The sequence below is a fragment of the Chiloscyllium punctatum genome, chromosome 11 (genome assembly GCF_047496795.1).
Source record: "Chiloscyllium punctatum isolate Juve2018m chromosome 11, sChiPun1.3, whole genome shotgun sequence".
NCBI classification, from domain to species: domain Eukaryota; kingdom Metazoa; phylum Chordata; class Chondrichthyes; order Orectolobiformes; family Hemiscylliidae; genus Chiloscyllium; species Chiloscyllium punctatum.
In genome coordinates, this window is record NC_092749.1 from 81,283,525 (window position 1) to 81,309,844 (window position 26,320).

At 41.9% G+C, this 26,320-nt stretch overlaps 1 protein-coding gene across 9 annotated transcripts in view; it reads right to left on the minus strand.

The window, feature by feature from the left end:
* Positions 1–26,320, minus strand: part of dop1a (DOP1 leucine zipper like protein A) — a 344,210-nt gene that overhangs the window by 95,044 nt on the left and 222,846 nt on the right. For 5 of the 9 annotated variants that reach the window (XM_072581119.1, XM_072581120.1, XM_072581117.1 and 2 more), the window contains 3 exons: positions 23,258–23,369; positions 6,441–6,629; positions 149–274 (listed from right to left, as the gene is read on the minus strand). In XM_072581119.1, coding sequence (XP_072437220.1) covers positions 149–274; positions 6,441–6,629; positions 23,258–23,369 — 427 coding nt within the window. The remainder of the gene's footprint in view (positions 1–148; positions 275–6,440; positions 6,630–23,257; positions 23,370–26,320) is intronic. The other 4 variants (XM_072581124.1, XM_072581125.1, XM_072581118.1 and 1 more) reach the window with 2 other exon arrangements.

Here is a 26,320-nt window from a genome sequence, read left to right on the forward strand (position 1 = left end):
TAGGACTCTATACCTCTAAGTGTCTGCCTTTGAGAAAGAGTCAAAGTCTACATTGGCAGGACAATGGCATAAAGTGATAATGGACTTCCTGCTAGAGCAAAGTCTCATTCCACTGTAAACATTACTCTACAAAAGAGAGGAGTCTTACTTTGTTTCTGATGGTGCTTGCATTCTCTTTCCTCTCATTCCAAACATAAGCAATAGCTGCCATGAAGTGTACACCATGATTCATTGAGATGGGACCTAAGAGCTCTAAAATCTGTTGCCGGAGGCTCTGGTCAGAAAGGAACAAGAGACACACTGAATTAACTCAAAAATTAATTTATGGACAAGGAAACAAATCACAATACTACATCTGAAACCACTGGATAACCTTAAATTCATGAACTGGCATTATGAAATGGGAAAAAAAAATCAGATATCATCACAGTTATTATTTTAGTTCCGTAAATCTTATAAGATTAAAGGCAATTCAAACACACAAGATAGGTGCCAAGTACAAGTTAGTTAAGGCTAATTAAAAGCCAAAGTTGTGACATGTAATCATTGCCCAGACTTTGTGACAAAACAGTTGAGAGGCTAACATTACTCACCATTATTCAAGAGCAAATCTACAGCAACATCCAGCAACTGGAAATGTGCCATTGGTGATGGGTATCAATTGTAGTTTTGTCAATGATGCCAACATCCCATAAAATAATTAAAATGTCTTAAGGATTGGAAGTGTGCAATAATATAAATTTCAGGTACTTACCCACATGATACCTGTGGAATTCAGAAAAAAATTAAGGCTTGTATCTTATTTAAATGCATTTTTAACAGTGGCAGATAAGTAAGGTTGAGGAGAATCCAAAGGGATTCTACAAGTATATTAGGGGCAAAAGAGTAACTAGGGAGAGAATAGGGTCCTTAAAGATTAACAAGTCCAATTATGTGGGACCACAGGAGAGGGGTAGATCCTAAATGAATATTTCAGTATTTACTTGGAGAAAGACATGGAAGCAATGGAATGCAGAGAAGTAAATCCACATTACTGAAATCCACATGCTGGAAGTCTTAAATGCATAAAGGTAGTTAAATGCCCAGGAGCTGATCAAGAGAATACCCCGAACATCATGGGAAGCCAGGGAAGAAATTGCAAGGTTCCTAACAAAGATAGTTGATACCCACCGGTGAGGTACCAGATGACTGGAGAGTGGCTAATGTTTCGTCATTAGTTAAGAAAAGCTATTAGGAAAAGCCAGGGAACTACAGACCCATGAGACTGACGTCAGTGGTGGGTAAGTTGTTGGAGGAGATTCTGAGAAACAGGATCTATATGCAATTGGAAAGGCTGGTTAGGAATAGTCAGTATGGCTTTGTTTATGGGAAATTGTGTTTCACAAACTTCAACAAGGGCTTTAACAAGGCCTTGACAAAGTTCAGTGTGGTAGACTGGTTACATCACATGGGATCCAGGGAGAGCCAGCCAACTGGATACAAAATTGGCTTGACAGTAGAACACAGAAGATGGTGGTAGAGAGTTGTTATTCCAACTAGAAGCCTGTGACCAGCGATGTGCCACAAGGATTGATACTGGGTCCACTGCTGTTCATCATTTATATAAACAATTTAGATGAGTTTACAAGCATGTGGCTGATACTAAAATGTGTGGTATAGTGGACTTTGAATCAGGTTATCCAAGAGAACGACGGGATCTTGATCAACTGGGGCAGTGGGCCAAGGAATGGCAGATGGAATTTAATTCAAACGAATGCAAGGTGTTACATTTTGATAAAACAAACCAGGGCAGGACTTCGACAATTAATAGCAGAGCACTAGGGAATGTTGTTGAACAGAGGGGTATAGGAGTGCAGGTACATAGTTCCTTGACATTAGCGTCACAGTGTGGCAAAGAAGGCATCTGGCACGCTTACCTTCATCGGTTAGAGCACTGTGTATGGAAGTTAGGACATCATGTTATGGTTGTATAAGACATTGGTAAGACCACATTTGGAATACTGCATACAATTCTAGCTGCCCTGCTGTAGGAAGAATGTTATTAAACTCAAATGTGTGCAAAAAAAAGATTTTTTACCAAGACTGGAGGGTTTGAGTTATAAGGAGAATCTGAATAGGTTTTTATGGGTCTATTTGTATTTGTATCATAACTGCACACAGATTAACAGTTCAACAAACATTCATGGATTTATTCAGGCATACCATCTGGAGGGGCTGGGGCTTTTTTCCCTAGAGTGTAGGAGACTGAGGGGTGACCTTATAGAGGTTTATAAACTGAAAGGCATAGGTAAGGTGAATAGTCAAGTGAAGGGAAGTCCAAAACTGGATGGCATAGATTTAAGGTGAGAGGGGAAAGATTTAAAAGGGACTGGAGGGTTAATTTCTCATACAGATGGTGCACTAATGGAAAGGGCTGCCAGAGCTGAGTATAATTACAACATTTAAAAGACATTTGGACAGGTACATGACAGATTTATGGGCCAAATGCAGACAAATGGGACTTTCTCAGTTTAGGAAACCTGGTCATCAGTTGAGCCGAAGGGTCTGTTTCCATGCTCTATGACTCAGTGTAATTAATAATTATGGCCAAATATCCTTTTTTGTCACCGTATCTTAGTACAGAGTCTCATTCTTCAAACATTTTTGAAAATACTTTAAAAGACTGATTTTTATCTCACATTTTCTTTTGTCTCTAAATTTCATCTTTTTTCCCACTCCTACTTTTAATTTCATTGAATCATTTAATTAGCTTGCACTGATTACTCATACTTTTACTCTTCCTTATACAGACTCTAGAGACAGAATTTTCCAAGCTCCTGAGAAACATGGCAATGGCAATTCACTTAGGAAAACATGGCAGCATATTACATAACAATGCGCTGCCAGGCCACATTTTGTGTAGGGACAGGCTCCAGAACAGGATGCATTCTGATCTCTTATCTTGCTGTCTCAAGGGATATTATAGTGGATGAACTTTGAAGGGGTGGGAGTGTGGGGTGATCAGGTTTGGATAAGGGAGGCCTGGTTTCAGTAATCCTACCACGCTTACAATCTCCTATTGTACTGGTGTGACACACTAGAGCTTATTCCAAAAGTGTGCAGCACGACTATGTCAATAGTTCATGTGCAGACATCCCATTGGCTTTCTTGTTGAAATCCTCCATGTCCCACTGTATTGGTAATTGTGTTAAACTGGTCATTGCATGTGATGTAACACATTACTAAGGAGCTGTTCTGTTTCTGATATTCCCCACGTAGGAACCATAACCAATGCGTCCAGCCACAGCAGTTGCTATTATCTCTGTGGCTGCTGCAAAACAAAAGGTGCAAAGAAATTGAGGAGTGGCAAATGCACCACCGAACCCAGGACCAGTAGCTGCTGAACAACCTCCACATAAAGAAGTCACAGCACAGTATGCTTCTGGCTGTGGAGGTAGAGTAGACACAGAATGCCCTCGATGCAATTTTGTCAGATGTGTAAGGTACAGTGCTGCGTTCAAATGAGATGGCTCAACACAATTTCATAGCAGTGTCATCTAGAGCACAGCTTGTAATCTGAAAAAGTAGGTGACCATCCTATCCCAGTGGCAGGTTAGGTGACACCTGTGCTAAACCCTTATGCCACTGACTAGTTCTGTTCTGGTCACAGGTCATGAAACTTTTCCATCTCTCCATACATGTCGCTACATCTGCATGAAATGCACCAGAAATTCCAGTAATTTGTGTTTCTGCTGGCTGCTTCCAAGGATCCACTGGGAACTCTGAGATCTCTCAATCCTCAACTCATGAATGTATCAGAGCGATTACCAATTTTTTTTCTGTAAGTTCACACTGCTTCACTTTGTTTCCCTGTGACAGAGTCAGCACTGCAGCCCAGCTTTACATAGAACAGTACAGCACAGTACGGGCCCTTCAGCCAACGATGTTATGGTGACCAACATAACTGGCTTCCCTAAGTGCATGGGGCTACAAATTGTACTTTGGCATGTAGAGAGCATCATACCACAATGCAGTTGACTTCACCAAAAGCAAAGGATACCATTAGGTCGATGTACAAGACATCTTGATCATCAGTATCAAATCTTAAAGGTCTGTGTCTGGTATCCTGGACACTGCCATGATGCCTGCATGCCTGACGACTGATAGATTCCTGTTTCATTTCAATAAATGGATGCCGAACAAAGGTGGCTACTGGGAGACAAGGGCTACCCCCTCTCCAAGACTGATGAATCCACTACGCAAACACCTGACTGAGGCCAAGTATAAGTAAAACTCAGCACATTCTTCCATGGGTCATTGAGGAGCAGATGGCAGACCTCCTCAAAATAAGATTCTCTGATGTCTGGATTGATCTGGGAGGTTTAGTAGTATTGCATAATCCTTGCATGCTGTGAAGCAGGCAAAGACATGTTATGTTGTACACTGAGGAGCTAGGTAAGTAGCAGCAGTCTTCTGAAAAAGATGAACAAAAGGAACATCACTCTCCCCATGATTGAGTGAGTAGCATTGGGTACAACGAGCCATACAGGACTTAATGTTCACCCATTAGGTCAGAGTTGGTTAAAGTCATCATTCGTGACCGCAAATTTGTTACTTGAAAGGCAGGCAAACAAGCCCGTTTAGTCCCAGATGCAAATGCAACATTTTTTTCTGTTCTTCTCCCTCCTTGTTGTTCAATAAAAGTTAATATCAACAACTGTTTGAAGGTTTTACAACATGTGATGTTACCACAATCAACAACGATAAAATGTTATGCTACAATGGTTGAGGAAAGAGTAGTGGCTCTATGAATGGGCAGTTTCCGATACTATACTTACCTGTACTACATATGTGCTCTCAGAAGCTTTCTTTTTTCATTTCGTTCCATTGCAAAACGCTATCCCTGTCTGGTTTAAATCTGACACCTCACAGCTCAAGCAAACACTCTGCTGCTAGTGAGCACAAGACAGATGCACATGATAAATGTGGTGAGCAGTGAAGAATTGTAGGAGACAGCTTGCTATAAATTGACACTTAACAGATTTTTCAGCCCTGAGATATCTCAATGCAAATTGTTCAGATTGGTAAGGAAGTACACAATCACCTACTAGACTTTCACGGGGTTCAAATTTCTTGTACAAGAAGCATCATAATTTTGGATTTTGAATTGAAGTTCTAATGCAAAGGCACAAAAGTATGTGTGCAAGTGTCCAACAGATGTGATTCAGCTGATAGACAACATGTGCTGCATAATCTCAAGTGTGAGGAATTACACAAACAAACAATTGTTAGTTGTGCTCACAGTGTGTGTACTGGAAGCTGATATTGATACGCAGGGTCCTGTTGGCTGCAGATAGAAATATCACATACACATTGTGCCTATTTCAATTCAATAGATGCCCATTTGCTGATTCACTGGTAAGGACATTTCCCTGACAAATCACAGTCAACCTTCCTAGTTTAAAATTTAAACAAAACTCAATTGGCTTTAATGGGTGCATTTTCCATGACATTGTTTCCATTAGACTCCACTCGCCAAATAATCAGCACTGTCCTCCCATCAAATATAAGTGTTGGTTTTTCCCTTGAATTGGCATTCTTGCAAATTGTCCTGGTGAGTACAAAATGTGTCTTTTTTCAGCAATATTAAAGTGTGAAACTAATGTGGGCAGCACGGTGGCACAGTGGTTAGCACTGCTGCCTCACAGCGCCGGAGACCCAGGTTCATATCCCGCCTCAGGCGACTGACTGTGTGGAGTTTGCACGTTCTCCCCGTGTCTGCGTGGGTTTCCTCCGGGTGCTCCGGTTTCCTCCCACAGTCCAAAGATGTGCAGGTCAGGTGAACTGACCATGCTAAATTGTCTGTAGTGTTAGGTACGCTTCGGCGGGTCGGTGTGGACTTGTTGGGCCGAAGGGCCTGTTTCCACACTGTAAGTAATCTAATCTAATCTAAACCGCACTTTTCTATAAACAATTCAGTGCAGAGCCATTTTAGTACATAAATATAATAGAACCATAGAATAAAATCATGGAATCATAGAATCTCTACAGTGTGGAAGCAGGCCATTCAGCCCTTTGGGTCAACACTGACCTTCCAAACAGCATCCCAACCAGATCCACCCCCTACCTATCATTGTAACTCTGCGCTTCCCATGGTTAATCTACTTAGCCTGCACATTCCTGGATACATAGTAATTTAGCAAGGCAAATCCACCTAACCTGCAGGACCTTGGGAGGAAACTGGAGTAGCTGGAGGAACCCAACACAGATACGGGAAGAATGTGCAAACTCCATGCAGTCACCTGAGGCTGGATTTGAACTGGGTCCCAGACAGTGTGAGGCAGCAATGCTAACCAATAAGCCACCATGCTGCACATACATTAAAAACAAAAAAAAACTGCCTGCTTTTGATTATCTCTTTTCATAATAGCTATATATTCAAATCTCAGCAGTTCACCTACCTTTGTGGAACCCAGGTTGATAGTTACAGCAGAGGCAGCAATGGTTTTCTCAGTTGAGTCCACAACCTGTAAAATCCCCCACAGCAGGCTCACAGAAGATACAATGGTTGACAAAATAAAAAGAATTCCATTTCGTGCTTCCGACAAATACTTCTGATCCACAGAAACCATGAGCTGAAATAGGAAAGACTGAAAATTATCAATTCAATAAATTAAAGATGGGTGTGCATATGTGCTAGTATAAATTCTTATGATAATATTGTTAAAGCCCTCACTGAACCTTTACTTTTTAAAATTATTTTGATCAATTTTAGTTTGCAGTTATGAACTTGGAACTGAGAGTTAATGATGAATTTTTGACTGTTGGTAATAGCTAGAGTTAAAAGGAAAACAGTCTAAACAAGCTTCTGCTTATTTAAGAGACCGGGCCTGTAAGTTAATTGCAGGTTGTTTCCTGATTAAAAAGGTTCAGCAGATGTTTAACCACCTGTGTAAACAGAAAGCAGAAATTGGCTATTAATGAGGTCAGCACCTGGAAAATGGCTCCTGGAATAGACCTTATGCTCAAGCAGGTAATAGCTATTAAATAGTAACTAGGACCTTTTCAAGAATACAGTCAGCCTGACAGGCAGTGATCAAAGTTTGGAGTGGGTTTTGTGAAAAAGAATCTAGTTGTTGGCACTCTAGCATACAGACTTGAAGGATCCTTGCCCAAGCTCCCATGGAAGCTCAGAGAATAGAAAACTAAGTTAGAAGTATTACTGAGTGAACTGAAAAGGTTACCCCAATCAACATCCTCAGAAAATCAAGTTGAAGAATGTGGTGCTGACAAAGCACAGCCAGTCAGGCAACATTTGAGGAGCAGCAGAATCGACATATAAGGCATAAGCCCTTTATCAGGAATGACAATTGTGGGCCAAGGGGCTGAGAGATAAATGGGAGGGGGTGGCTGGGGGGGAAGGTAGCTGGGAATGCTTTAGGTAGATGAAGGTGGGGGTGAAAGTGGTAGGTCGGAGAGGAGGCTGGAGCAGATAAGTGAGAAGGAAGATGGTAGGACAGTTCAAGAGGGCAGTGACGAATTGAGAGGTTGGGGAAAATGAGGAAACTGGTGAAATCCACATTAATCCCATTTGGTTGGAAGGTCCCAAGTCGAAGATGAGGTGCTCTTCTTCCAGGCGTCAAGTGTTTAGGGTTTGGCGATGGAGACGGCCCACAAGCTGCATGTCCTTGGTGGAGTGGGAGGGGGAGTTAAAGCGTTCAGCTACAGGGCGTTGGTTGGTGCAAGTGTCCCAGAGATGTTCTCCGAAATAATCCGCAAGTTGGCCTCCTGTCTCCCCAACATAGAGGAGATCACATTGGGTGCAACGGATGATGTGTGTGGAAGTACAGGTAAATTCCTGTCCGACGTGGAAGGATCCTTTGGGGCCTTGGACAGAAATGTGGGAGAGGTGTGGGAGAGGTGTGGGAGTAGGTTTTGCACTTGCTGCGATAGCAGTGGAAGATGGGTTGGTGAGTGGGGCCATGAAGGGAGTCGTGAAGGGAATGATTTCCCTGAAATGCAGACAGGAGTGGGGAGGGAAATATATCCCTGGTGGTGGGGTCTGTATGTAGGTGGCTAAAATGGTGGAGGACGATGTGATGCATCCAGAGGTTGGTAGAATGAAAGGTGAGGACCAGGAGAGTTCTGTCCTTGTTGTGGTTGGAGGGGTAGGGCTCAAGGGCAGACGTGCAGGAAGTGGAGGAGATGCGCTGGAGAGCATCGTCAACCACGAGCGAGGGGATGTTCTATAGTGGAACTGCAACAAGGACAGAACCCTCCCCCTCTCTACCCCCAACCTCTGGATACAACACATCATCCTCCGCCATTTCTGCCACCTACAAACAGACCCGACCACTAGAGACATATTTTGCTCCGCATCCCTATCTGCGTTTCGGAGAGACAACTCCCTCCATTACTCTCTAGTCAGGTCCATGCGCCCACCCCCATCCCCCAACAACACACCCTCTTCTCTTATTGCAGGAAGTGCAAAACCTACTCCCACACCTCCCCCTTTACCTCTGTCCAAGACCCCAGAGGATCCTTTCACATCTGACAGAAATTTACCTGTACATCCACACGCCATCTACTGCATCAGTTGGACCCGATGTAGCCTACTCTACATTGGGGAGACAGACGCTAACTTGCGGATCGTTTCAGAGAACATCTCTGGGATACCCGCATCAACCAACCTCACTGCCCCAACACTTTAACTCCCCCTCCCACTCCACCAAGGACATGCAGCTCCTGGGCCTCCTCTATCATCAAGCCCTAACCACCCAAAGTCTGGTGCAACAACTCCTCATCTTCTATCTTGGGACCCTCCAACCACATGGGATCAATATGGATTTCAGCAGTTTCCCCATTCCCACCACCTTATCCCAGTCCCAACCTCCCAACTTGTCACCACCGACTTGAACTGTCCTACTTGCCCATCTTCCTTCCTACCTATCTGTTCCAGCCTCCTCTCTGACCTATCACTTTCACCCCCACCTTAATCTACCTATCGCATTCCCAGATACCGTTCGCAACCTTCCCCCCAGCCTCACCCCACTCCCATTTATCTCTCAGCCCCTTTGGCCCACAAACCTCATTCCTGATGAAGGGCTCCTGCCCAAAACGTCAATTTTCCTGCTCCTCGAATGCTGCCTGACCTGCTGTGCTTTTCCAGCACCACTCTAATCTTCACTCTGATCTCCAGCATCTGCAGTCCTCATTTTCTCCATCCTCAGAAAATCAACCAAGAAACCATCATTTATGCCTGCATAACAATATATCATGAAAACTACTTAAGTAATTTGGTATCTGGAATTGATTATTCGCAGAATCTGATAGTGGTTATTCAAAAGTCTGGTTACAAACCACTGGGGTCAATTTTTAAAGGTTTTAATTTTTACTGTGTTGTGAATAGAGATAAAAAGGCTGATTTGGTTCACCTGTCTGTCTTTGTGTCATAACATAGTTAGGGACTTGTCTGTGTTTTAATGTAGCTCTGGAATTGAACTTTGGTATTTAGAGTGAGCAATCAGACATCAAATTTGGACTCAAACTTAAGATGACACTGGAAACCATTTCTGAATGTGCCAGAAGTTTTCCTGATATAACTGAAGCTAAATTAGCAAAGTTAGCCACCAGACTGGAAATAAAGTTGCCAGAAGAAGCTAGAACATAGACAAAACATTGTACAGCAGAGGAACAGGCCCTGCGGCCCAACATGTCGCCATTCTAAACTAATTCCATCTGCCTGCACGTAATCTGTACCTCTCTATTCTCTGTCTGTTTCATATGTCTGTCTAAATGCTTCTTAAATGACATTATAATCTTCTGCTATAAGTTCTGTGTCTTATGATCTTACACTCTACAATCACCTGATGACGGAGCAGCACTCTGAAACCTATTGTTTCCAAATAAACCTGTTGGACTATAACCTGGTGTCGTCTGACTTTTAACTTGGTCCACCCTAGTCTGACACTGGCTCTTCCACAGCAATACTGCTGTAATTAGCCTTAACCTAATTCAATACCTTCGACTAAAAAGCAGTCTTCTCTTATTCACAACTATCTTAAAACTTGTGGGACGATGATTACTGTTTCCATAATGCTCCTCCACAGAAACTTTGATCACCTGGCCAGGCTCATTCCCCAAAACAATGTCTAGTAATGCCCTTCCCTAGTTGGACTATCTATATATTGTTTCAATAAATCCTCTCGGATGCACCTTCTGGCCTATCTAAACCCTTGGCTCTAAGGGAGTTCCAGCTAATACTGAGAAAGTGAAAATCATCCACTATTATAACTCTATTGTTTTTCCATCTTTCCGGATCTGCTTATATATCTGTTCCTCTATCTCCTCAGTGGAAATTATAAGAATGGCAAATTCTAGAACCTTGGAATGATGAGAAATTGAAAGCTTAGTCAAAAAGAAAAGGGAGACATACATAAGGTTTAGGACTCATGGAGCACTCAAAGAATACTAAGCTAGCTGGAAAATAACTCAAACAAGGAACTAGGAAAGCTAAAAGGGGTCAAGAAGTGTCTTTGTCAAACATGACTAAGGAAAATCCCAAGGTGTTTTATGCACATGAGGAGCAAGAAGGTAGCTAGGAAAAGGTAGGTCCACTCAAGGACAAAGGACACATTTTATGCACGGAGCTGGAGGAAGTAGGTGAAGTTTTTAACAAATACTTTGCATTAGTATTCACAAAGGAGAAGGACAGGGTGAATAATGAGTTTTAGGAAGATAGGTTGATATTCTAGGACAGTTCAACATAAAAAAAGTATTTGGTATTGGGTGGTTTACAAAGCATTAAGGTAGATAAGACCCTATAACTGGATAGGATCAAACCCAGAATGCTGAGGCGGCAGATCAGGAAATACTGGCACCTCAAACAAAATCTTTGAATCCTCTTCAGTCACACAAGTCCCAGGAGACTGCAGGATAGCCAATGTTGTTCTTTTGTTTAAGGGCAACAGGGGAAATCTGGGAAATTACAAACCGTTGAGCTAATTATCCATGATAGACAAATTATTTAGGATTACTTTGAAGATTCTTAGGGATAGGATTTACTCACATTTTGAAAAATATGTACTTAGTAGCGAAAGGCAGCATGGCTTTGTGCAGGTCTTGTCTCTCAAACTTGACTGAACTTTTTGAAGGAGTGACAGAGACGAGTGATGGGCACAGGGTGGTAGATGTTGTCTACATGGTTTTTAACAACGCCTTTTTGCAAAGTATCTCATGGCAGGTTGATACAAAAGGCAAAGTCAAACGGGATCTGCAGTGAGCTGGTAAGATGGATACAGAACTGATTTAATCATAGAAGACAGAGTAGCAGTGGAAGGGTGCTTTTCTAACGGAGATCTGTGAGTGAGTGGTGTTCCACAGGGATCAGTGCTGGGACCCCTGTTGTAATGACACAAATATTGAGGGAGCTGTAGATAGTGAGGAGGACTGCCACAGTTCACAGCAGGATGAATGTAGGCTGGTGATTTGGATGGAGAAATGGCAAATGGTGTTTAATGTGGCCAAATGCAAGATGATGCATTTTGGAAGATCTAACGTAGGAGGGGTGTATACAATAAATAGAAAACCCTTCGTAGCAGCAACATACAGAGGAATCTAGGTGTATAGGTCTGCAGTTCCCTGAAAGTGGAAACAGAGGTAGATGAGGTGGTCAACAAGGTACATGGCATGCTTGCTTTCACCTGTTGGGGTAAAGAATAAATTTACAAGTCATGTTGCAGCTGTATAGAACTTCAGTTAGGCCACATTTGGAAAACAGTGTACAGGTCCACAATGCCAGAACGATATGGAGGATTTGGAGGGGGTACAGAAGCAGTTAACTAGGACGTTGTCTACTTTAGAGGGTATTAGCTATGAGGAGAGATTGGACAAACTTGATTTCTTTTGACTTGAATGGCAAAAGTTGGGCGATCTAATAGAAGTCTACAAAATTATGAAAGGCATGAATATAGTGGATAATCGGGGTCTGTTTCCAGAGTAAAAATGTCAATTGCTAAGGGACATAGAGATTTAAATTAAAATGGGATAAGTTTAAAAGACATATGAGAGACAGATTTTTACATACAGAGGATGGTAAATGCCTGGAATGCACTGCCAGAGGAGGTGGAGGAGGAGGACACAATAGCAATGTTTAAAAAGCATCTTGACAGATACAGTATATGAGTAGTGTCAGACAGCACAGAAACAGGCCTTTTGGCCCAAATCATTCATGCCGACCAGATTTCCATGGCTGAAATTGTGCCATTTGCCTAAATTTGGCCTATATTCCTGTCCAAATGTTTTTTAAATATTGTAATTGTACCTGCCTCTACCACTTCCTGATGAAGGGCTTATGTCCAAAACAGCGACTCTCCTGCTCGTTAGATGTTGCCTGACCTGCTGTGCTTTTCCAGCACCATGCTTTTTGACTCTACCACTTCCTGTGGCAGCTTGTTCCAATAATGCACCACCCTCTGCGTGAAACATTTGCCCCTCAGGCTCCTCTTAAATCTTTCCCCTCTTACCATAAACCTATGCCCTCTAGTTTTGGACTCCCTTACACTGGGGAAAAGACCTTGGCTATTCATCTTTCCACAAAGGTCACTCCTCAGTCTCCTCCACTGCAGGGAAAATGTCCCAGCCTCCCCTAATAACTCAAACCTTCCAGTCTCAGTGAAATCCTTGTAAATCTTTCTTGCAACATTTCCAGTTTCATAACACCAGGGTGACTCGCATTGAAGGAATAGGGATAACAGAGACATGGACCGCAGAGGCAAAAGCTTTTTTAGTTTAGAAAGGCATCATGTAATAGCGTAGTCTTGGTGGACTGAAGGGTTATACCTGTGCTACACTTTTCTTTGAAAGAGTTGGGATTAGTGGAAATAAGCGAGATCTTGAGGAACAGACTGTATATCAGATATAGCAGTGAACCTTGAACTATAGTATAGGTGAATGGAAATGACAAAGTTGGAGATGGAATTCCAAAGGGAGTTAGAACTTATAAACTCAAGTTCCAAAGGGCAGAAGAGGACAAGGTGGGGGGAGGGGGTGGGAAATGGGAAAAGTGAAATAAAGGACAGAAATAAGGGAGGAAAAAGAGAGAACAGGAATTTAAAAGTGACACAGCTTGGGCAAGCTGAGTCAGGTGTTTGGGTAGATTTAGAAGAGGAAATTTCTAGTCATAATCCATGATTTAGTCATGTTTAAGCTTGTGTAGGTTTTGCCAAAATTTGGAGAGAAGGATATGGAATCAACTTGCATGTGATTTGAGAAGATTGCATCACAAATGAGTTGGCCAAAAGCAGAATTTATAAACAAAATAAGGTAAAACAAATATAATAAAAATAAAATAAAACAGGTTACAATGCCCTCAGAGCTCCTCCTCAGATTAAGAAGGAAAATGTTGAGGATTGAGGTGGAGTTTGGAAGCTTAAATGTTTCTATTGTAACAAGTTGTTCATTTGGAATGATGGAAGTTACAAGGTACATACATGGGACTTATAGGAATCAGTAAAAATGGATTATAAAAAGGGAACACAGAGATAATACCACAGACCAGGTTGTAGCTCTAACTACAACAAAAAGAATGGAAGCGAATTCTGAGATTAATAAGGAAAATATATGGTAGAGGAGAAGCATGCAGGATTCTTGTTGAAAAGAAAGGGGTCTCCTTTTTCTTCAGGCGAGGTGTACAAACCTATAGCCATACGAAGAGATACAGGGCGACAGAAATGCTTTTAGGGAGATATCACCAGTTGCACATGAAATTCAAATGGCAGGATACGATGGCTCAGTGATTAGCACTTCTGCCTTACAGCACCAAGGACCTGGGTTCGATTCCAGCCTCGGGAAACTGTGTGGAGTTTGCACATTTTCCCCATGTCTGTGTGGGTTTCCTTCAGGTGCTCCGGTTTCCTCCCATAATCCAAAGGTGTGCAGGTCAGGTGAATTGGCCATGCTAAATTGCCCGTAGTGTTATGTGCATTAGTCAGGAGTAAATACGGGGGATGAGTCTGTTTGGGTTACTCATGGGGGCGGCATGGTGGTTAGCACAGCTGCCTCACAGCACCAGAGACCCGGGTTCAATTCCCGCCTCGGGCAAGTGTCAGTGTGGAGTTTGCACATTCTCCCTGTGTCTCTGTGGGTTTCCTCTGGGTGCTCCAGTTTCCTCCCACAGTCCAAAGATGTGCAGGTTAGATGAATTGGCCATGCTAAATTGCCCCTAGTGTTAGGTGAAGGGGTAAATGTAGGGGAATGGGTCTGAGTTGCTCTTCGGAGGGTCGCTGTGGACTTGTTGGGCTGAAGGGCCTGCTTCCACACTGTAAGTAATCTAATCTAATCTAATTTGGAAAACTCAGGCATGCATAACAGGTTATTTTACCTGGCTAAAGATATATGAAGATGTGCTGGTTTTGTAACATGCGTCATATCTGTCAACCTGTAGCTACACTTCAGCATGTGATTAAACCAGCACGTGATTCCTACACCAGTTTTTCAGGAACCATTCAGTCATATACCAGTGGATTGTGTGGGCATTAACTGAAGTGAAAGTCAGAAATTAACATACCCTAAGCATTGCGAATATGATACACTGATTTCCACCACAGAGCTCCGAAGGCTAGTGATTTCAAATAAACCTGTTTGACTATAACCTGGTGTGGTGTGATTTTTGACTTAAAGTTAAAATGGTAGTGGAAAAATTCACTCGTTTTTCACTCATTATGGGCTGCCAACACAAGTGCAATCTGATCAAGAATCAAACTTTATATCAAAGCATTTTCAAGATATCAGCTGTAGCTTGGGGTTTAAACAACTGAAGTTGACTGCATACTGTGCGCAGATCCAAGGTGCTTTGGACAAGTATCACCAAACTCTCAAAATCATGATAAAAAAATTGTTATGAGTGTCTAAAGGATTGGATCAGAGAATTAGATTTTCTCTATTTGCAACCTGACATCCTCCAAGTGAGTGTACTGGCTTCAGCCCATTTGAATTAGTTTATGGCCATGAAATAACAGAGACATCAAAACTCATTCAAAATAAATTGTTACATCAAAAAAACAGATCTTCAATGTTAGAGTATGTGTCCACATCTCTGAATATGTTGACAGGAACATGTAGAGTTGTCCAGGAACACGTGAAAACTTGCCGGAATGAAATGAAAAAGGGGGACAGATAAATGTACAAAAACCAGACATTTCAAAGGAGATGAAGCCTTTAAAAGTGAGCCATTAAAAGCATTATTCAGTGAACCTTATAAAATAATTAAAATGGTTAGTTAAGGAAATTTTCAATTGATACTCCTGATCATTGGAAAATCAATTAGTTATGTTATATGAACATGTTAAACATTACTATTGTAGAGATAACCATGAAAATATGCAGGTGTGTCAAATAGTCAGAAGAGGAGGATATAAGAAAGAAGAATGACAGCCAAAGAGAAATAGACAATTCCCAAAGTAAACTTCCTAATACATTAGAAAATTTGGATTTATTAGAGAATTTTGACACTGTCTCTGGAAAAAGATCAACAGAGAGATATATAGTGAGATTGCTCAGAAAATCCAAAAATGTTTAGAATGAAACTCCTGGATGTATCACATTAACCAAGAGGTGGACGTAGGTAAATTAGACACAATAAAAAAACAAACCATATTGGTTAAACCCAGAATACCAGGCCAATGTAACAAAGGAAATTCAATATACATTAGACAATCAATTGATTGACCCAAGCCAGAGTAATTGGAGTTCTCCTATCATACTGGTTTCTAAACTGGATGTTCAATTAGATTATGTGTAACCTATAGGAAAGTGAAAACTGACTGCGGTCAGCCAGTTTGGAATCATTCCCTGAACGAACGAGATTCTGAAAATGCTGTTTATATTAGTTAGCCAGGGCTTCCTGACTGGCCCAGGTTAACAATTCCAGTCAAGGATCTCAGTCAGTGAGATTCACCTGGTTCCAATGGTCAGTGCGTACCGGACCATAGCCCATCTCTTGCGTCCGGTTCATCTCGGGAGAGTTTCCTCCTCTTCTTCCACCAGTAATGGTATCAAGGCTACATCCATCTTGGACTCTGAGGTTTCCTCTACACTAGACGGAGAGGAAGAACTCACACTTTCTGACAGTTCAGGGGCCAGGTATGTACTGCTCCTTCTCCGTTCGCAAGGTAGCAGCTTTCAGGCGATCTACATTTGTTTAGGATCGCTTCACTAACCTGAGCTTTGGAAGTTACAGGACTGGATCTTGCATCAACCTCGCCTCATACCCATTCAGGGCCATTTCTGTGGTTCTAACACCAAACTTCATCCACTAAAATAAATGGCCTCTCTCGCTTAGAGGAAGCACCTTAACTGACATTGGCATTCCTGCTGTCGTTTTGGGAATCCTGATGAAGGATTATTGCTTGAAACTTCAATTCGCCTGCTCCTTGGATCTGTACTTTTCCAGCACCACACTTGCGACTCTTTACCCAACCATTCCTAAATATGTGGGGGTGCCACTGGTGATAATTTCTGTCCTTTGGCACTCTGGGCACTGCCCTACTAACGCAGCTATATCAGAAGCCAACTCTGGCTAACAGACAATTTGCTGCTGGCATCTTCATCTTGGAAACCCCTGGATGCGGCACAAGACACCTGCATCAACCATTTGGCTTCCTGGACAGTCTTCCAATTTGTAATTATACATGCTGAGAATAAGCACCCACAATGAATATGACCCAAAGCTATGGGTAGCACTGCTTTGTCTTCCTTCAGTAGCCTGAGCTACAGTTTGTGATCTGTTACTATTACAAATTCACATCCATAAAGGTACTGATGGAATTTCCCCACACCAAAGACTACCACTAAATCTTCCTTCTATATCTGGGCATATTTGCATTCAGCATCAGCCAAAGTCTGAGATGCAAATGCTATTGGGTGTTTCTCTCTGCTGGGCCACTAGTGAGGCAATACTACCCCGATACTGTACAGTGAGGCATTGCATGTCAGCACCACCTCTTGCTTCAGATTGTAGTGGGCCAACATTTTAGAGGACAATAGTTGCTTTTTCACTTCCCTAAAGGCTACGTCTTGGCTAGCTGACCACTCCCAAAGGCTGACCCTTTTTCAAAGGGGTGGCACGGTGACACTGCTGCCTCACAGAGCCAGGGTCCCAGGTTCAATTCCAGCCTCGGGCGACTGTCTGTGTGGAGTTTGCACATTCTCCTCATGTCGGCGTGGGTTTCCTCCAGGTGCTCTGGTTTCCTCCCACAGTCCAAAGATGTGCAGGTCAGGTGAATTAGCCATGTTAAATTTCCCATAAGGTTAGGTACATTATTCAAGAGGGAAATGTGTCGGGGTGGGTTACTCTTCGGAGGGTTGGTGTGGACTGGTTGGGCCGAAGGGTCTGTTTCCACACTGTAGGGAATCTAACCTAAAGAGGGAGTAACAGTACCAAGATGGAGGCCAGGTTATATATGAATTTTCCATAATAATTCACTAACCCAAAGACAGACTTAAACTCCGAAACAGACATGGGAGCCAAAGTAAATTTGATCGCCCTCATTTTATCTTCCAACAGGTGTAACCTGGTTTTGTGACACTAACCCAAGTAGGTCACTTAGGGTGCCTGGAACACATATTCTTCCCTTCTGAGGCATATGCCAACTTGGGAGAAATGTTTAAACACGACGTCCAAATTCTCTAAGTGATTTCTATTTCTCTTCCCAGTTATTAACATGTCATCCAGATAAATGGCAACCTACAGCACCCCTTGTAAAATGTTCTCTATGGTCTACTGGAAAAGGATGCAGGCTGATGATACCCATAATGGCAGTCTCATATACTGGTATGGGTATTAACTGTGGAGTACACCTGGGACTCCTCATCTAGTCACAATTGCAAGCAAGCGTGGCTCACGTCCAGCTTTGTGAAGGACAGCAGCACCCCACCCCACCACCTGCTCCCCTCTACCAATTGTGTGTACAAATCCTTTATGCAAGGGATTGGGTATTTATCAAACTGTAAGAAGTAGTTTACTGTTTGCTTAAAATCCCCACAAAGGCTAACTGAGCCATTAGGCTTCCCAATTGGTATGACTGGCGATTCCCATTCTCCAAGCTGGTTTGATGATGCCTGTGCTTTCCCGCCTCCTGATTTCAGCCTCTATTTTCACCTGCAAGACAAATACCACCGGGCAGGACTTGCAAAATCATGGAATTTCTTCCTGGTCAACATATAAAGTGGCTTTGGCCCCTAGTTCTTCCTGAAAAAAGTTTGGGTATTCCACGAGGACTTTGCTGAAGCAGCCATTTTGTAACGGAAAAATGTTGAGCTAATCTATGTGGATCTTGTGCAATGAATTCTGCCTTAATAGGCTTGGGGCCCAGCCTCTTACGACCAGTGATAACTGCACCAATTGCTCCTCATAGGAGACTGGAACCGAAGGTGTACCCTTAATCTGTAACAGTTCCTCAGTGTTTGTTCGCAGTCTGGCTGAAATCTAATCAATTAAGTTTGATTTGAAATCCAGACTGGATCTTGTTGAAGACAGGTTCTACAACCACAGATACAGCTGTGCTAGTATCGACCCCTATGAGAACGGTGTGGCCATTTAACCAAACATTAAATTAAATTGGTGATGATTTGGATGTTGCTAAGTAATTTAATTGTTCCAACCCCTATGTAGGTGGATTTTCCAGGGGTGTGCACTCTCCTAGATATTGGCTTACGAGTTTTCTTACTCAAGTCAGGCCTTGTAGGACTCCTTTGCTGTCTCAAGTCTGTATAATGGCAGCAACTCCAATGGCTTGTCGGCTCAGATCCTGAGGAACATTTTAGCCACTTGGCCAAGGTTCGGTTTTGTTGTGGGGTTCTGCTGTAGACTGGCCTAGGATCTCTCCGCTCAGGATAGGCCCTGCGATTGCCTACCCTCGAATGGTGTTCCCCAAGCTCAGTTGGACAGGTGAGGGTGTCCACTTCCATTGGGATGTCCTGTAACTCCCATGGTCCACTTGCCGCATTTTCTGATGACAATGCCAGTTGTAGTATCTGTTTGAAGTCCAGTTGGGCTTCAGCTCGTAGGTGCCTTGACAAGGTTATGCCATTAATCCCACATACCAAATGGGGGTCTCATTCAGGGTTAACCTAAAATCACATGCCTCTGCCAGTCATCTTAATCTTGTCAAAGGTCCCGATATGGAATCCCCCCAAATCTTGAACAGCCAAATAAAACAGATAGCATCTCAGAATGAGAGGTGGTTTGGGATCATAATATTTCTTAACCAAATCTGTGAACTCTTAGAAGGTTGCAGTGTGTGATGCCTCTGGGAAAGTTAAGCCCCTTTTAACCGGAAGTGCTGTGGGTCCATAAGCAGTTAGAGGGATTACTCATTACTTTTCATCTCTTCCAAGGTCATTTGCCCAGAAAAACACTACATTCTTTCCACATACTAGGCCCAGTCCTTGAAGGCAGGATCAAATGAGTCAAGCTTCCCAAATAAAACATGATGCCAAAAAATGCTTACCCCAACTCAAAGATGACTATTATGAGATAATTTGTAAATAACACAAAAAGTCGTGACGCTGTGGATAGTGAGGAAGGTTATCAAAGGATACAGCAGAATACTGACCAGTTAGAAAGTCAGATGGAGTTTAATCTGCAGAAGAGTGAGATAATGCACTTGCAAGGTCAAATATCAGAATGTGCAGTAAATGGCAGGATTTTTGGGAGCATTGATACACAGAGGGATCATGGGGTCCAAGTCTATAGCTTCCTGAAAGTGGCAACACAAGTAGATAAGTTGGTATAGAAGGCATTGGTATGCTTTGCCTTCATCAGCTGGGACACTGAGTATAAAACTTAGCAGGTTATGTTGCAGCTATATAAGATTTTAGTATGGCCATGCTTGGGAGTATTGTGCGCTTCTCTGGTCACCACACTAGAGGAATGATGTGAAGGCTTTGGAGTGGGAGCAAAAGGGGTTTTATCAGGACTTTGCCTGGGTTGGAATGTATCAGCTATAAAGGACTGGTCAGACAAACTTGAATAGAATAACAGAATGCCTACAGTACACAAAGAAGCCATTCAGCCCACTGAACCTGCACCAAAGCTCTTAGGAACATCCCACCCAAACCCATCCCCTACCCGTAAGCCCACATATACCAGGGCTAATCCACCCAACCTGTACATCCCCAGACACTACAGGGGGTTGTAGCAAGACCAGTCAACCCAATCTGCACATCTTTGGAATGAGAGGGAAAACTGGAGACCCTAGAAGAAACCCACACAGACACAGCCAGGATGTGCAAACTCCACACAGACAGTTATCCAAAGCTGTCAGTTAACCACTGCACTGCACCACACCACTATCTTCTCGTGTGATTAAAGAAGGTAATAAAAGATGTGCTAACCAGCAAAATGCACATCCTCTCAATGAACCATTAAAAAAAAGTGTTCTTGATGTAGAGCAGGTTGCTGGCAAAAAGATAAGTAGGAAATGAGTTGTTGAAGATGACATAAGGAGCCTGCAAAGAGATATAGGCAGGGTAAGTGAGTGGGCAAAGATTGGCAAAAGTAGTCTGGAAAAGTGTGAAATTGTCCATTTTGGCAATAATAAAAAAATGTAATGGATTATAGAAGGTTAGTATGCAGGTAAAGAAAATAATCAGGAAATTTAACAGAATGTTATGGTTTATTGTGAGACAACTGAATGCAAAGTGACGAGATTATGCTCCAGTTATACAGGGTATTGGTGAAACCACACCTTGGACTACTACATACAGTACGGATTGCCATATTTATAGAAGGATATTAATGCACTGAAAGCAGTTCTTGGAATGAACAGACTGCCTTATGAAGAAAGTAAAGACTGCCTTATGAGAAAAGTACAGACAAGCTAAATCTGCACACTCTGGAGTTTAGAAAAGTCAGGAGTGATTTAATTGAAAAACATAAGACCTAGAGGGGACTGGACATGGTCAGTCGATGTAGGAAGGATGCTCCTTCTTGAGGGACAATCTAGAACTAGTGGTTGCTGTTTTAAAAAAAAGAGGTTGCCCAATGAAACAGAAATGAGGGAACTTGTTTTGTTCTCCCTCAGAGGGTTGAGTATCATTGGAATTCAATTGTTTTTTAGATTAGACTAGATTAGATTAGACTACTTACAGTGTGGAAACAGGCCCAACAAGTCCATACCGACCCACTCAGACCCATTCCCCTACATTTACCCCTTCAACTAACACTGCGGGCAATTTAGCATGGCCAATTCACCTAATCTGCACATTTTTGGATTGTGGGAGGAAACCGGAGTACCCGGAGGAAACCCACGCAGACACTGGGAGAATGTGCAAACTCCACACAGTCAGTCAGTCGCCTGAGGCAGGAATTGAACCTGGGTCTCTGGCGCTGTGAGGCAGCAGTGCTAACCACTGTGCCACCGTGCCACCCACTGTTTTCTCTACATCATTGGAGGCTGAGGAACAACCTGTGGCATTGGTAGGATAGATACTCAAATAGGGTGAAACTGACAAAAACTGAAAGAACTGCGGATGCTGTAAATGAGAAACAAAAACAGAAGTTGTTGGTAAAGCTCAGCTAGTCTGTCAGCATCCGTGCAGAGAAATCAGAGTTAATGTTTAGGGTCCGGTGACCCTTCCTCTGGTTGACAATCATGGACCAAGGCACAGCTCCTTATTTATGTGTCTGCGTCTGTTGTGGTAGGTGATATCACTTCCAGTTCTTTTTTTTTGAGGGATTGGTAAATGGGGTCCAAATCAATAAGTATCTTAATGGAGTTCCGGTTTGAATGCCATGCCTCTAGGAATTCCCATGCATGTCTTTGTTTAGCGTGTCCCAGGATGGATGTTTGTCCCAATTGAACTATTTGTCCCTTCTTGTCTGTGTGTACGGATAATAGTGACAGTTGGTCGTGTCTTTTGGTGGCTAGTTGGTGCTCGTATATCCTGGTGGCTAGTTGCCTGCCCGCCTGTCCAATGTAATGTTTGTTCCAGTCCTTGCAAGATATTTTGTATATGACATTCGTTCTGCTGGTTGTTAGTACGGAGTCTTTTAGATTTATCAATAACTGTTTCAGCGTGGTGGCAGGTTTGTGAGCTACCATGATGTCTCAGGGCCGGAGTAGTCTGGTCCTTATCTCAGATGTCTTTAATGTATGGCAGGGTGGCTAGAGTCTCTGGGTGCATTGTGCCTTCTTGTTTAGGTCTGTTGTGTAGCAACTGGCTGACTGCGTTTATTGGGCACCCATTGTTCCTGAATTTATAGAACATTACAGCGCAGTACAGACCCTCAGTCCTTGAATATATTGTATAGGTGCTTTCCCTTGGCTTCTCATGTTCCTGGGTGCTGCAGTGTGTTGTGGCTCATTTAAATAATGCCCTGATACAGATGTGTTTGTGGGTGTTGGGATGATTGCTCCTGTAGTTGAATATCTGGTTAGTGTGTGTGGCTTTCCTGTAGACGCTGGTCTGCAGATCTCCATTTCTTTTTATTCTACTGTGACATCTAGGAAGGGGAGACTGTTGTTGTTCTCTTCCTCTTTGGTGAGCTTTGTACCAGTAAGGATGCGGTTTGTGGGTTTCTTTTAATTTACTGCGTTTCATGATGACAAAGGTGTCAGCCACAAAGTGGACACAAAGCTTACACTGGATCGTGGGAAGGGCTGTTTGTTCTAATCTCTGCAAGAGTCTGTGAAGAGTTCTGATATTGGTGATCCCATCGGCGTCCCATTCATTTGTTTGTAGGTCTTGTTATTGAAGATGAAGTGGGTTGTGAGGCACAGCTTGAAGATGCTATCCTTGAGAAGGGAGTTGGTGCTGTCAGGTGTTTGTGTCCTTGGTTCGTCTAGCAGCGAGGCCAGCTTTTCTTTGACTAGGGTAATGTTTATTAATTAACATGAAAAGGGCCATCACATCGAAGGAAACCTCATTGTCCTCTACCTTGGTGTCTTTGATAATATTAAGGAATTCCTGGGTGGAGTGGATGGAACTGATATAATGTACTCATGAACAATAGGTACATGATAAGCGCAGACGGCCGATTCCCACACAACAGACCTAAACAATAGTTCTTTTCCACTCGAATTTTCACAGATTACAGCACGAATATTTTCTATGTGGCTGGTTTCAATTAGCAGCCATTAACTCTAGCCATTCTGCAACAAGACTATCAGCTCAGTGGGCAAACCTATAACCTGATCCACAACCTCAACTACAAATCTTTGCTAAAATCACTTCTCTGAAATGTTTCTATGAATGAGTAACTGAATGTGTAACTTACCTGGTGATACTGTATGGAAGGGTCTAACAAACAGTAGTGAATAATAGTAGTCATCCCTTCGAGGAGAGTGAGAATCATGTCTGGGGCAACACTCACTGCCATCCATGTGGGCCTTTAGAAAACCAGAAAAAGTAATTTACATGTTTACTGTTGGCTACCATTTCAAAAACACCAAGAAAAGTATTGCTAAAATTCTACTAAATTCAAAGTTTGAATCATTATCAATTACAGTGAGGCTTGTATAACTTATGGACTTGATGGTTTTTTATATGTCATCTCCAATCCAGCTTATATCTTTCAAAACTATTGTATTTATTTTTAAAATGAACATATGGAATTCTAGTGGTTGATTTTAACTTCAATCTATAAAATTGTATTAAATATTTCAGTAATTAAGTGTTCTTCTAACAGAGTTATTGAATTTGAAATGTTAATTTTGTTTCGCTCCACAGATGCTCCCATACCACCTGAGGTTTTCTAGTACTTTGTTTTTATTTCAGATCTCTAGCATCTGCAGTATTTTATATAATTGCATTCATCTGCCTTTATCACAAACGTGCGAACTGAACACAAATTGAGTAAATCAGGTTTCTGAATAGTTAAGTATTTGAATTATTGACTGGTATGGTCATACTCAGTCCTTGAATATAGTTCATCAATCCATTGCTCATAGTACATCTTCTATAGTTTGCTCTTCCTATCTACAGCCTCGCTGTGTTGAAATCAATTTCCATTGCTCGATAAGTATGCTTTTTAAAAATAGGCCATGAGTGAAATTGTAAAACATAGCAATTTGTTCCCTACTTCCTTCTAACTTTGTAGAACATTGCACAAAAATGTTACTCAGGAACATCTGTCTTTAAAGTCCTATAATCTCTTCTATTCTAAACTTAGATTATGGCAAGTCTCAAATGTGGAAAATCTCAATTTGTGTGATCTTCAGCTAGGTCTAAGATTGAAAGATTTGAAAACTCGGGCAAGTGATCACACTTGCTTTCCCCACTCAATATCAATATATTTTTTAAATGAATAAATTAATTGATCTTCTGCTTCGACGCTTCTAAGAAACCAACTACTATTTAGCCATTGATATATTAAGCAATGGAGGATTCGCAATCCTCTGAGGTAGATAACTTCAATTATTCATTACCTTTGTTTGAAGAAATTTCTTTTAATCTCAATCCGAAATGATTGACCCTTTTCCTCAAATCATACCTCTGTGTTCCAGATTCAAAGAATCATAGGATATCAACAGTGTGAAAGCAGGTCTTCTGGCCCATCGAGCGTACACTGACCTTCAGAACAGCAACCCATCCCCCTGTAACCCTACATTCCCTGTGGTTAATCCACATAGCTTGCACACCCCTGGAAACCATGGGGTATTTACCATAGTCAATTCACCTAAACTGCACATCTTTGGACTGTGGGAGGAAACGAGAGCATCCAAAGGAAACACACACACAACGAGGAGAACATGCAAACTCCACATAGGCAATTGCCCATGGCTGGAATCGAACCCACATCCCTGGTGCTGTGAGGCAGCAGTACTAACCACTGGGCCACCAAGCTAGGGTAATCTCTTAATCTTTCAAGCTCCTTCAAAATCTTGAATACATGAACAAAGCCACCATTCATTCTTCTCAATTTCAGAAGGTTAAGGACTAACTTATTCAACCTTGCATTACTGAAAAACACTCTCATCACAGGAATATGAGCTGTACTGCCTCTAATCCAAGAATATGCATCTTTAAATGTGGATATAAAAACACAATACTCCCAGATGTGTTCTCACCAAAGGCTTATACAATTATTATTACAACTTCTTCATTCTTGCACTCCAATTCCCCTGTGATAAAAGGTCACCATGGCATGTGTCTTTAAAACTGCTTACTACACCTGCATGCTAACTTGGTACCTTTGTAGAAGTACAATAAATTCTCTCTGCACATCAACAGTTGAACATTTCTTGCCTTTTAAGAGATATTGCCTATTCTTAAAATTAAAGTGAAAATGTGATAATTATTTATTTGCAACTATGTTGCTTACTCACTTAACCTGTTAGTATTTCTTTGTAACTTTTTAAGTTCATATTCCCACCTAGCTTTGTGTTATCACAAAGTATGAATGCATAACTCTCAGTCTAATTCATTAATTTTGATTTTAAATAATGGATGGCCCAGTGTTAATGTTGTACTATTTTACTCATTACATCTGTCAGTTTGAAAATACTCCTTTTACACCTACTCTCTGCCTCTCGTCCATTATTCAATCCATGATATCTCTATTTTCACCACACCACCATATTCTAAGGTGACTATTTGTACCTACAGCTCATTAATCTTATTTACCACATTCCTTGTATTGACACACATTCATAGTAAAATTAACTTAGATCTTAGTACACTAATTTGTCACACTATTTCTTGTTCTAATGCTGTTCTGTGCCCCTTGTTTTCCTCTCTAATGTTCTATTTCCCATCCACCCACAAAGTTATCAGAACCAATTTTTGCAGTAAGTACTCAGTGCTATAATGTTTGTACAACTAGTCACACAATAGCTCCATCAGCAGGAGATGCTGTAGGCATCTGTTGCCAAAGTAGTAGTTTCAATGATTTCATTAGAAAATGCTTCAGTGATGGGAAGACAGTTTCATTGTAGTGCGAAAAACTCAGAATAAAACAAAACCCATTCCTGATAGAAAACCAATGAGTGATAATACTTCAAAAACTTTCCTTGTCTAATGACAATACTCAAATCGCCAGGCATACATCACTCACACTGCTGAAGCTCCATATAAGATCCTTTTTTTTCCATATCAATTACATCTTTTCCACTCCAAGTTTCTAGACTCTACCAACACCAATGACACATTCTCTAACTGGATTCAACAAAAAAAAGTCTCTATTTCACCTGTAACCTTCTATTCTCCATTAAAACCATTTCTGCAATTCAAGTGTATTGACAGTCAAGGTGTCAATTTTCTTGCTCCTTCTGTGGAACTTACTACCCCAGAGTCTGGTGGATGTCGCAACATTGAGTAGATCTGAAGAGGTGATAGAAAG